This window comes from Carcharhinus amblyrhynchos, chromosome 23 (genome assembly GCF_965287045.1).
Source record: "Carcharhinus amblyrhynchos chromosome 23, sCarAmb.v2.hapA, whole genome shotgun sequence".
NCBI lineage: Eukaryota > Metazoa > Chordata > Chondrichthyes > Carcharhiniformes > Carcharhinidae > Carcharhinus > Carcharhinus amblyrhynchos.
Genome location: NC_137346.1, coordinates 44,120,209 through 44,132,215, shown reverse-complemented (window position 1 = coordinate 44,132,215; position 12,007 = coordinate 44,120,209). Strand labels below are relative to the sequence as shown.

Here is a 12,007-nt window from a genome sequence, read left to right as displayed (position 1 = left end):
TATATTTGTTACATCAGTGGAAGAGGGAAGCAACTCATTATAGAATGCAGTGAGTATTAAACATAGAACATAGAACATAGAACATTACAGCGCAGAACAGGCCCTTCGGCCCACGATGTTGCGCCGACCAGTTTAAAAAAAAACAACAACAGTGACCCACTAACCTAAACCAATCCCTTTTGGTCCATAAACCTATCCACAGACCTCTTAAATGCCCCCAAACTAGGTGCATTTACAACTGCAGCAGGCAGGGCATTCCAATCCCTCACCACCCTCTGGGTAAAGAACCTACCCCTGACATCCGTCCTAAAACTAACCCCCCTTAATTTAAAGCCATGCCCCCTCGTGCTAGATTTTTCCATCAGAGGAAAAAGGCTATCACTATCCACCCTATCTAAACCTCTAATCATCTTATATGTTTCAATAAGATCCCCTCTTAGCTGCCGCCTTTCCAGCGAAAACAACCCCAAATCCCTCAGCCTCTCCTCATAGGATCTCCCCTCCATACCAGGCAACATCCTGGTAAACCTCCTCTGCACCCTCTCCAAAGCCTCCACATCCTTCCTGTAATGTGGGGACCAGAACTGCACACAATACTCCAAGTGCGGCCGCACCAGAGTTGTGTACAGTTGCAACATGACGCTACGACTCCTAAATTCAATCCCCCTACCAATAAACGCCAAGACACCGTACGCCTTCTTAACAACCTTATCTACTTGATTCCCAACTTTCAGGGATCTATGTACACATACACCTAGATCCCTCTGCTCCTCCACACTATTCAAAGTCTTCCCGTTAGCCCTATACTCAACACATCTGTTATTCCTATTGTAACAGAGTTTCTCTGTTTGATCCCAAATTTTATTACACTCCCTAAATATTGGCAGAGAAAGGCTCAGCCTTGTTTGGAGAGATGAGATTCCCTAATAGGAGGAACCCAATGGAAATAATGAACACAGAATCCCCAGAACGTAATAATTCATCCAGAAATTTTTGTGTCTGTACTGATGAATGAATTGGAAACAAATGATTATCTCACGACAAAATAGTAGATTCAAAGTTCTCGATGCAGTAACACCATGCTGACCTTCCTGAGAACTCAATTTGGTTCCGGACCTGGCTAACGAGGTGACAATTATTTTGTGTTTCTTGGAGTCTCACCAGCCAACCAACAGAAAATCCATCACAGCTTGGCAAAATGTAGCCCACTTGCTCATCAGGAGTTATTCAATGGAAAACCCACAGGAGGTTTTGTGGAGGGAAAGACGCAGATATGGTGTGAGGTCAATTCACTACCATTGTCAGCGAGCATCAGGTCTGAGCGGCGCTGCCAATGCTGACTGCCTTCACCTGATAACTCGAGCCTTACCTTGCCATTGACCATAATGTCTAATCGAATTCCAAAGACCTTGTAAAGATCCCTCGTTTCTGTGCCGTTCTCCTTGTAGTATTTAGCATACCTTTGGAATGAAACGCGGGAGATGTTATTGAACCCACAATGACCCAGAGCGGAACAAAGACTTGCATTGATACGGCGCCTATTGTAATCTCAAAACTCCACGACTGCTTCACAGACAACGGGGTACCTTTTGAAGTGTAAATTTGGAAGATTCAGGTCGCAGAAAGGATTTGTGCTAATATATCAGTGAGAAAGGTTCAATACCAGAGGTAACAGGTTGATGAAGGGAATCAAGTTAAATGGAAAAATTGTAATGGATAAAATAATGGGATTAAAAATAAAATACTTAGCTGCCACAGGAGACTCAATGATCGGGTCATTGATCACTTTGGAAGAAATAATAGTAGGAGGGATTATTATTTAAATGGTGAAAATTGCAACATGCTACGGTGCAGAGGGACCTGGGCGTCCTTGTGCACGAGTTGCAAAAACCCAGCCTGCAGGTGCAGCAGGTTATCAAGAAGGCGAATGGGATGCTGGCCTTTATAGCGAGGGGGATAGAATATAAAAGCAGGGAGGTCTTGCTGCAACTGTACAGGGCACTGGTGAGGCCACAGCTGGAGTACTGTGTGCAGTTTTGGTCGCCGCACTTGCGGAAGGATATATTGGCCTTGGAGGGAGTGCAGAGGAGGTTCACTAGGCTGATACCGGAGATAAGGGGGTTGGCCTATGAAGAGAGATTGAATAGACTGGGTCTGTACTCGTTGGAGTTTAGAAGGATGAAGGGGGATCTTATAGAGACGTCTAAGATAATGAAGGGGATGGATAGGGTAGAGGTAGAGAGATTCTTCCCGCTTAGAAAGGATAGCAGGACTAGAGGGCACAGCCTCAAGATAAGGGGGGGGGCAGTTTAGATCAGAGTTGAGGAGGAACTTCTTCACTCAAAGTGTGGTGAATCTCTGGAATTCTCTGCCCGTTGAAGTGGTGGAGGCTGCCTCGCTGAATATATTTCAGTCACGGGTAGATAGGTTTCTGATAGACAGGGGAATTAAGGGTTATGGGGAGAAAGCGGGAAAGTGGAACTGATCCACTTCAGATCAGCCATGATCTTATTGAATGGCGGGGCAGGCTCGAAGGGCTAGATGGCCTACTCCTGCTCCTATTTCTTATGTTCTTACTTTATGATGCCAAATGAGACCAGGACCTCTTTGACCCTGGACTCTGAACAATTCTAGTGGACTCTTGTCAGAGAGATGGCGGGGGATTCACCAGCTCCTCCGATCTCTCCTTAAAGCAAGGCTTTTCACTCTGATCTGACTGTAACTGGGACCCAAGCAATGTGGAGCTGCATAGGTCAGGAGGTCAACGCGCTGTGCTACCCAGCTAAACGCTAAACGCAAGCTCCTTCAAATTGTCGGGCTCTTACCTGAAGTTAAACCCAGTTGATGCTTTCTCCTTGCCTAAACCCCCGTAAAGCTGATGGAAGCTGTAGGTGGGTATACAGAGGTTCTCAGGCCAGTCCAGGTCGCAATCCCAGTTTATCACAATACCAATCATACCTCCCTTCAACAGAAACACAGTGTCAGCATAATCACATCGCCACAGTTTTCACACATTCCCTCTTTCGTGGACTGTAAGCGTCGCTGGCTAGAATCACGTAATCCCGAACATGCAGAAGGAGGCCATTCAGCCCATCGAGTTTCCAACCAGTTCTCGGACAGGGCATCTCATCCGGACCCTCTCACCCACCCTCACCTCATAACCCCACGCATTTACCGTGGCCAGTGGCCGCGCATCTTTTGGAGTGTGGGAGGAAACCGGAGCACCCAGAGGAAACCCACGCAGATACGGGTAGAATGTGCAAACACTCGAAGCTGGAATTGCACCTTGCTCCCTGGCACCGTAAGGCAGCAGCGCTAACCACTTGCCACCTAATTGCCCTTGAGAAGGTGGCGGTGAGCTGCCGCCTTGAATCACTGCAGTCCATGCGCACCCACAGTGTTATTAATGAGGGAATATTAGCGTGCTCTCACTTACAGGTTCTCTGTTACTCTATTCAGCGAAGGAGGACAAAGAGATTGATTGAGAAGGGGAAAACAGGGTACGAGTATAAGCTTGTGGGAACATAAAAAACTGACTGTAAAAACTTCAATAGCAATAAAAAAATAGTGAAGACAAATGTAGGTCCCTTACAGGGACGGGGGAATTTATAATGGGGAACAAAGAAATGGCAAAGAAAAGAATTGTTTCTGATAGACAAGGGGATTAAGGGTTATGGAGAGAGGGCAGGAAAGTGGAACTGATCCACTTCAGATCAGCCATGATCTTATTGAATGGCGGGGCAGGCTCGAAGGACTAGATGGCCTACTCCTGCTCCTATTTCTTAACTTGATGGAAATTGATGGAACTGAAGCCCGATTAAACCTCCAGGGTCCTCGTAATCTATGTCCCTGAGTACTTAAGGAAATGGCTTGAGAATAGTGGATGCGTTGGTGGTTATTTTCCACATTCTGTAGACTCTGGAACAGTTCCTACAGAATGGAGGGTGGCTAATGTAACCCCACTATTTAAAAAGGTGGCGCGGAGGGAGTGGGTCCATTATCAACGAGTTAGGCTTGAATTCTCCGGCTATCTACGCCCTGCCAGCAGGAATGCAAAATCTGGCATGCGGCCAAATCTCCATTCACTGCGGCAGGACTGGAGAATCCCTGCTGTGGGCGTGGTTACAGAATGCAACCCGTAATAGCAGAGCACTGGCAGGATTGAATAGATTCAGCTTGGATTTACAAAAGGGAAATCGCGCTTGACAAATCCACTGGAACTCTTCGAAGATATAACTAGTAGAGTTGATAAGGGGGAGTCAGTGGATGTGGTTTATTTGGATTACTGGCTGACTTTCGAAGAGGTCGCACATAAGAACATAAGAAATAGAAGCAGGAGTCGGCCATCTAGCCCTTCGAGCCTGCCCCGCCATTCAATAAGATCATGGCTGATCTGTGGTGGCTCAGTTCCACTTTCCCGCCCTCTCCCCATACCCTTAATCCCCTCTCTTATCAAAAACCCATCAACCCGCTTCTTAAAAATATTTAGCGAGGCAGCCTCCACCACTTCAACGGGCAGAGAATTCCAGAGATTCACCACCCTTTGAGTGAAGAAGTTCCTCCTCAACTCCGTTCTAAACCGCCTCCCCTTTATCTTGAGGCTGTGCCCCCTAGTCCTACTGTCTTTTTTGAGCGGGAAGAGTCTCTCCACCTCTATCCTATCCATCCCATTCATCATCTTATACGTCTCAATGAGATCTCCCCTCATTCTTCTAAACTCTAACGAGTACAAGCCTAGTTTATTCAGCCTCTCCTCATAGCTCAACCCCCTCAACTCCGGTATCAGCCAAGTAAACCTCCTCTGCACTCCCTCCAAGGCCAAAATATCCTTGCGTAAGTACGGCGCCCAAAACTGCACACACTACTCCAGCTGCGGCCTCACCAATGCCCTATACAGCCGCAGCAAGACCTCCCTACTTTTATATTCAATCCCCCTCGCTATGAAGGCCAGCATCCCATTCGCCTTCCTGACCACCTGCAAGCTGGGTTTTTGCGACTCATGCACAAGGACCCCCAGGTCCCTCTGCACCGTCGCCTGCTGCAGTTTTTCGCCACGTAAGTAATAGTCCTTCCTACCATTCTACTACCTAAGAGATTAGGTGTAAAATTTGGGAACAGTGTGTTGAGATGGATACAACACTGGTTGGCAGGCATGAAATGAAAAGAAGAAAGAACTATAAGGCCACGCCGCCCATTTCAACACTCGGTGAGTGCCTCATTCCAATCTTGGCATTTATTCTTTCAAGAGGGGGTTAGGTACGGGGCGAGATGATCCAAGGATAAGGTGGGAACAGGTTATTATCAATGACCGAAAAGGGCTAAATGACCTAAAGGGCTGAATGGCCTCTTCCGGCTCTGATTTTCTATGTGGTGCGGTGTGGATCATGCCAGCTATTGCTACCCAATGCCCATTTCAGCTTCCTTAGTTAATTGGGGCCCGCGGTAAGAACTCAGACTTACTTTGTACGCCAAGGCAGTGAAATTCGCTTTGATTTCTTCAACAATGTACCCCAAACGAAAGACCGGGCAAAGCGGATCATGGACCTTATGGTAGGTGCAATTTTTCAGAACCTCTTTGGTTATTGATTCCACTATATTCCTCCTGGAAAACAGAGCTTTTGGTAAAGCTGAAAATACACGGCTTTCTTTTCTAATCAGCGTCTTCAGGATTGCGAGCAATGAAAAATAGAACGTCTCCGAACGTACCTGGAAACACCGAAAGCCGTGAAAGTGATCGCGTTCTTGATAAAAATGGTGAAGTTCTCGGCAGCCATCAACAGTGGTGGGCTAGATGGGGTTGGGGGAGGGGAGATCGGAGAGAAGGTTCAGTATTGGGAGCAAACTGCCTTACGTAAGAAATAGGAGCAGGAGTCGGCCATCTAGCCCTTCGAGCCTGCCCCGCCATTCAATAAGATCATGGCTGATCTGAAGTGGATCAGTTCCACTTTCCCGCTTTCTCCCCTGTCTATCAAAAACCTATCTACCCGTGACTTAAATATATTCAGCGAGGCAGCCTCCACCACTTCAACGGGCAGAGAATTCCAGAGATTCACCACCCTTTGAGTGAAGAAGTTCCTCCTCAACTCGGTTCTAAACCGTGCCCCCCTTATCTTGAGGCTGTGCCCTCTAGTCCTACTATCCTTTCTAAGCGGGAAGAATCTCTCTACCCTATCCGTCCCCTTCATTATCTTATACATCTCTATAAGATCCCCCCTCATCCTTCTAAACTCCAACGAGTACAGACCCAGTCTATTTAGTCTCTCTTCACAGTCCAACCCCCTCATCTCCGGTATCAGCCTAGTGAACCTCCTCTGCACTCCCTCCAAGGCCAATATATCCTTGCGCAAGTGTGGCGACTTACACAGAAATTCAAAGCAGGAGTAGGCCATTTGGCCCTTTGAGTCTACTCTGCCATCCATTTTGATCACGGATCATCTTCAAATTCAATATCCTGGTCCAACTTCCCGTCATATCTCTTGATCCCATTAGCCCCAAGAATTAATTTCTTCTCGGAATCAGACGATGTTTTGGCCCCCACTACTTTCTGTGGGAGTGAATTCCACACATTCACCACCCTCTGGGTGAACAAATTTCTCCTCTCCTCAGTTCTAAAAGGTTTACCCTCTTATCCTCAAACGATGACCCCTACTTCTGAACTCCCCCACCATCAGGAATACACTTTCTGAATCTACCTGGTCTAATCCTATTCGAATTTTGAAAGTTGTTATGAGATCCCCTCTCACTCTTCTAAACTCCAGTGAATATAATCCGAAGCAACTCAGGTTATCCTTGGACAACAGTCCTGCCATCCCAGGAATCCCTTAGCTGTACTCCCTCTACAGGACACCCTTCCTCAGATAAGGATATCAAAGCTGCGCACAATACTCCAGGTGGGGCCTCACCAATAGTAGCAGCAAAACATCCTTGTCCTTGTATTTAAATCCTCTTGCTATGAAGGTGGACGTACCATTTGTCGTCTTTCCTGCCTGCTATACTTGCACGCTTACTGAAGGAAGTGTCTTTCTTGCCTGTGTCCACTGATAAAATCAGTGGAGATCATTTTGCGTTCCAGGATAAAATGGGGTTGATAGCACAGTTGTCGATTTGCAGTTTTATTGACTAGAACTGGAAAGGTGTTTAATGAATCGATATTATTCTAGTCACACTATTCCTCCCTGAGGTACTTATTGCTGAAGATATTTAACGTGAAAATCTCCCAACCCTGTCAACAGAGAAAGAAATGAAATTTTCCCTCCAGGAAAGACCATTTGGTCTATCAATCATTGTGACGTGTGCAATGAGAGCTGGAAGGGTGGGGTGGGGAGGGGGTTGATTCCCAAGCTTAGGGCCCAGGCAGCTGGAGACACGTTCACCTATAGAACATAGAACATTCCAGCGCAGTACAGGCCCTCGATATTGCGCCGACCAGTGGAACCAATCTAATGACCCTCTAACCTAAACTATTCCAATGTTATCCATATGCCTATCCACTGACCATTTGAGCGCCCTTAAAGTTGGCGAATCCACAACTGCTGCAGGCAGGGCATTCCACACCCTCTGAGTAAAGAACCTACCTCTGACGTCCGTCCTATAATTACCACCCCTCAATTTAAAGCTATGTCCCCTCGTGTTAGCCATCACCATCCGAGGCTCTCACTGTCCACCCTATCCAATCCTTTTATCATCTTGTATGCCTCAAACAGGTCACGTCATAACCTTCTTCTCTCCAATGAAAATAACCTCAAGTCCCTCAGCCTCTCCTCATAAGACCTTCCCACCATACCAGGCAACATCCTGGTAAACCTCCTCTGCACCCTTTCCAACGCCTCCACATCTTTCTTACAATGCGGCGACCAGAACCGTACGCAATACTCCAAGTGCGGCCGCACCAGAGTTTTGTACAGTTGTAACATGACCTCACGGCTCTGAAATTCAATCCCTCTACCAATAAAAGCTAACACACCGTACGCCTTCTTAACAACCTTATCAACCTTCAGGGATCTATGCACATGTACCCCGAGATCTCTCTGCCCGTCAACACTACTAAGAGTCCTTCCATTAGCCCTATATTCTGTACTCCTGTTACTCTTACCAAAGTGAATCACCTCACACTTTTCCGTATTAAACTCCATCTGCCACCTCTCAGCCCAGCTCTGCAGCTTATCTATGTCCCTCTGCAAACTGTAACATCCATCCTCACTGTCTACAACTCCTCCAACTTTGGTGTCGTCAGCAAATTTACTAACCCATCCTTCTACACCCTCATCTAGGTCATTTATAAATATCAGTGGTGGAGAGATTCAAATCAGGGAGGCCCAAGAGGCAGGAAATTAGGAGATGTTGTTTCCACGGAGATGCCCCTTGGAAAAGCTGGTGAGCTCCAAAGTGTCCAACAGCAAGTCCGATACTGAAAATGGACTCACGGTGCCAGCCCTGGGCAGAGGGTGCGCCAATCCAATGACCACATCAACTCCATCAGGCAGAATTCCCATGTGAAACAAGGGGGGCTGGATCAAACCTCGGGATCGGAGGCATGTCCCTCCCACAACCGCACCACAGCTTATTAATCATCCCTGTTCAGGGATACTGCAAACCAAAATCAATACAGGGTAAGGCCAGCGACACTCGGCAAGGCCAGCTGAAGGTGCTCCTTGTATATACTGGTTTTCAGTGTGAGTCAACAAGAGTGAGAGAGTGAATAAGTGTGCGAATGAATGAGGGAGAGAATGAGTAAGTGTGTGTGTGTGAGTGAATGACTGAGTGAGTGAGTGCATGAGTGAATGAGAAACTGAGTGAGAGAGGGAGAGTGTGGAGCGAGTGTGAGAGAGAGTGTACGAGTGTGAGAGAGAGAGTGCGCGCGGGAGCGAGTGTGTTTATGAGAGAGACGCGTGTGAGAGAGCGAGCGTGTGAAGAAAGGTAGCAAGAATAATCCAGGTAATAGAGGCTGGTGAGTCTGATGTCAGTGGTAGGAAAATTATTGGAGAGGATTCTTCGAGACAAGATTTACCCCCACTTGGGAATAAATGGACATATTAGTGAGCGGGAACATGGTTTTGTGAAGGAGAGGTCGTGTCTCACTAGCTTGACCGAGTTTTTCGAGGAAGTGACGAAGATGATCAATGAGGGTAGGGCAGTGGATGTTGTCTACGTGGACTTCAATAAGGCCTTTGACAAGGTCCCTCGTGGCAGACTGGTGCAGAAGGTGAAGTTGCATGGGATCAGAGGTGAGCTGGCAAGGTGGATACAAAACTGGCTCGGTCAAAGAAGACAGAGGGTAGCAGTGGAAGGGTGTGTTTCTGAATGGAGGGCTGTGACAAGTGGCGTTCCTCAGGGATCAGTGCTGGGACCTTTGCTGTTTTTAATATATATAAATGATTTGGAGGGAAATGTAACTGGATTGATTAGTAAGTTTGCGGACGATACAAAGGTTGGTGGATTTGCGGATAGCAGTGAGGATCATCAGAGGATACAGCAGGATATAGATCGGTTGGAGACCTGGGCAGAGAGATGGCAGATGGAGTTTAATCCGGACAAATGTGAGGTAATGCATTTAGAAGGTCTAATACAGATAGGAAATATACAGCATATGGCAGAACATTTAAGAGTATTGATAGACAGAGGGATCTGGGTGTACAGGTACACAGGTCACTGAAAGTGGCAATGCAGGTGGAGAAGGTGGTCAAGAAGGCATATGGCATGCTTGCCTTCATCAGCCGGGGTATTGAGTTTAAAAACTGGTATGTTGCAGCTTTATACAAACTTAGTTAGGGCACTTGGAATATAGTGTTTAGTTCTGTTCGCCACATTATCAGGAGGTTTTGAAAAGGTACAGAAAAGATTTACCAGGATGTTGCCTGGTATGGGGGGCATTAGCTGCGAGGAGAGGTTGGAGAAACTTGGTTTGTTCTCATGTGAGTGACAGAGGTTGAAGGGAGACCTGATAGGAGTGTTCATGATCACGAGAGGCATGGACAGAGTGGATAGTCAGGAGCTTTTTCCCAGGGCGAAAGAGTCATTACACGGGGGCACAGGTTTAAGGTGCGAGGGGCAAGGTTTAAAGGAGATGTACGAGGCAAGATTTTTTACACAGAGTAGTGGGTGCCTGGAACTCACTGCCGGGGGGAAGGTAGTGGAAGCGGATACGGTAGTGACTTTCAAGAGGCGTCTTGACAAGTACGTGAGTAAGATGGGAATGGAGGGATGTGGTCCCCGGAAGGGTAGGGAGTTTAAGTTCAGTTGAGCAGCATGGCCGGTGCAGGCTTGGAAGCCCAAAGGGCCTGTTCCTCTGCTGTAATTTTCTTTGTTTTTCTTTGTGTGAGTGCGTGAGAGAGAGAGCGTGTATCAGAGAGAGAGAACTAAGAACAACGCAGCACGGGAAACAGGCCCTTCGATCCAACGAGCCCGCGCCGCCATCTTAACAATGTGTTTTTCCTCCTCCACCCTTGACCCCTGTCTATACTTATGGAACCCCCCAGATTGAGGGGAGAATAATTTAGGGACGATTCGTTACACCAATTAGCCTAAGAGCACATCTTTGGGGTGTGGGGGGGAAACCGGGGAGAGTGCGGTCTGCAGCACTGTAAAATCATCAGTTGGAACGGGATTATCTCAGGCCTGCATCTATTGCCTAACCCGATTTGCCCCTTGAGAAGGTGATGGCGAGCTGCCTTCTTGGGCCACTGCAATCCCCGTGGTGTAGGTACACCCACAGTGCTGTTAGGGAGGGGATTCCAGGATTTTGACCCTGTGACGGTGAAGGAACGGTGATATATTTCTATGTCAGGATGGGGACTTGGGAGGGGAATGTCTAGCTGGTGGTGCCCCCATGTATCTGCCGCTCCTGTCCTGGATAGTAGCAGTCGTGGAAGGTGCTGTGTAAGTAGCCATAGTGAGTCCCTCGGCGCTTCTTGGAGATGCGCGCTTGGTGACGGAGAGAGTGAATTTTTGTACGAGTTTGAACACGGGATCAAACCATGTGAAAAGCTCAGTGCGGCCTCAGCACAACACATCTCTTTGTGTAGAATTTCTTTGGCGATGGTAAAAATGGATGCGGTTTTGACGCCAGGACAATATTTCTCTGTCAGGAGTTACACAGAGGTTGCCGCAGGCCTGCGGTCAGACAATGCTTACTTTGAAACATGATGATCATTCTCAGCCGGACACCATCCAAAGATTTCGCACGAATTGCTTCCCTCGGTGTTGTTCCGACATTTCCCACTCATGATGCCTAACAAGGTTCAAACAGTCCAGCAATGTTAGTGAAAGAAAAGACACTGTGTTCTAAACAACTTGTTCCATTTAACTCTTTCCCCCCCGCACCCTCTTATCTCCATCGTTTTATAGCATTCTCCACTCTTAGCACAATGTCTAATTTACAGCAATGGGTGGGGTTGGCGTAGAGGGGTAGGTGTTGTGATTGATAGAATTTTGGACTGGAGAGTAGAACAGGCTTAAGGGGCCAAGTGGCCTACTCTTGTTGCTGTATTCGAAGGGGAAAAAGAGAGGCAATTGCCCAGGCTGTTCTCACGCACAGCAGAAGGTTAACGCCGGGACTGGAATTGGTACAGAACGCAGGAGATTTTACACAGAAAATGTTGGATAATCTCAGCAGGCCTGGCAGCATCTGTGGAGAGGCGAACAGAGTTAATGGCTGAAATTCTCCAGTCTCGCAAGCCTTGCTTCCAGCAAGAATAGGGTCTTTGGCGCTCAGTCGGATCTCCACTCATGGCAGCAGGACTGGAAAATCCCAGCTGTGGGTGAGATTGGAGAATTCTGGCCAGTTCAATGACTTTTCACGGTTTGCAGCGGGCCTGGAAAATCCCAGCCGTGTGTGAGATTGGAAAATTCTGGCCAGTTCAATGACTTTTCACAGTTTGCAGCGGGACTGGAGGATCCCAGCCGTGTGAGAGATTGGAGAATTCTGGCCAGTTCAATGACTTTTCACGGTTTGCAGCGGGACTGGAAAATCCCAGCCGTGGGTGAGATTGGAGAATTCTGGCCAGTTCAA

At 47.5% G+C, this 12,007-nt stretch overlaps 1 protein-coding gene across 1 annotated transcript in view; it reads right to left on the bottom strand.

Moving 5' to 3' along the window:
- p2rx1 (purinergic receptor P2X, ligand-gated ion channel, 1) overlaps nt 1-12,007 on the bottom strand; it is a 61,357-nt gene that overhangs the window by 6,503 nt on the left and 42,847 nt on the right. Inside the window, exons 5-9 of the mRNA XM_080211099.1 lie at nt 11,131-11,227; nt 5,707-5,787; nt 5,461-5,602; nt 2,826-2,962; nt 1,370-1,460 (exon numbers count right to left, since the gene is read on the bottom strand). Coding sequence (XP_080067225.1) covers nt 1,370-1,460; nt 2,826-2,962; nt 5,461-5,602; nt 5,707-5,787; nt 11,131-11,227 — 548 coding nt within the window. The remainder of the gene's footprint in view (nt 1-1,369; nt 1,461-2,825; nt 2,963-5,460; nt 5,603-5,706; nt 5,788-11,130; nt 11,228-12,007) is intronic.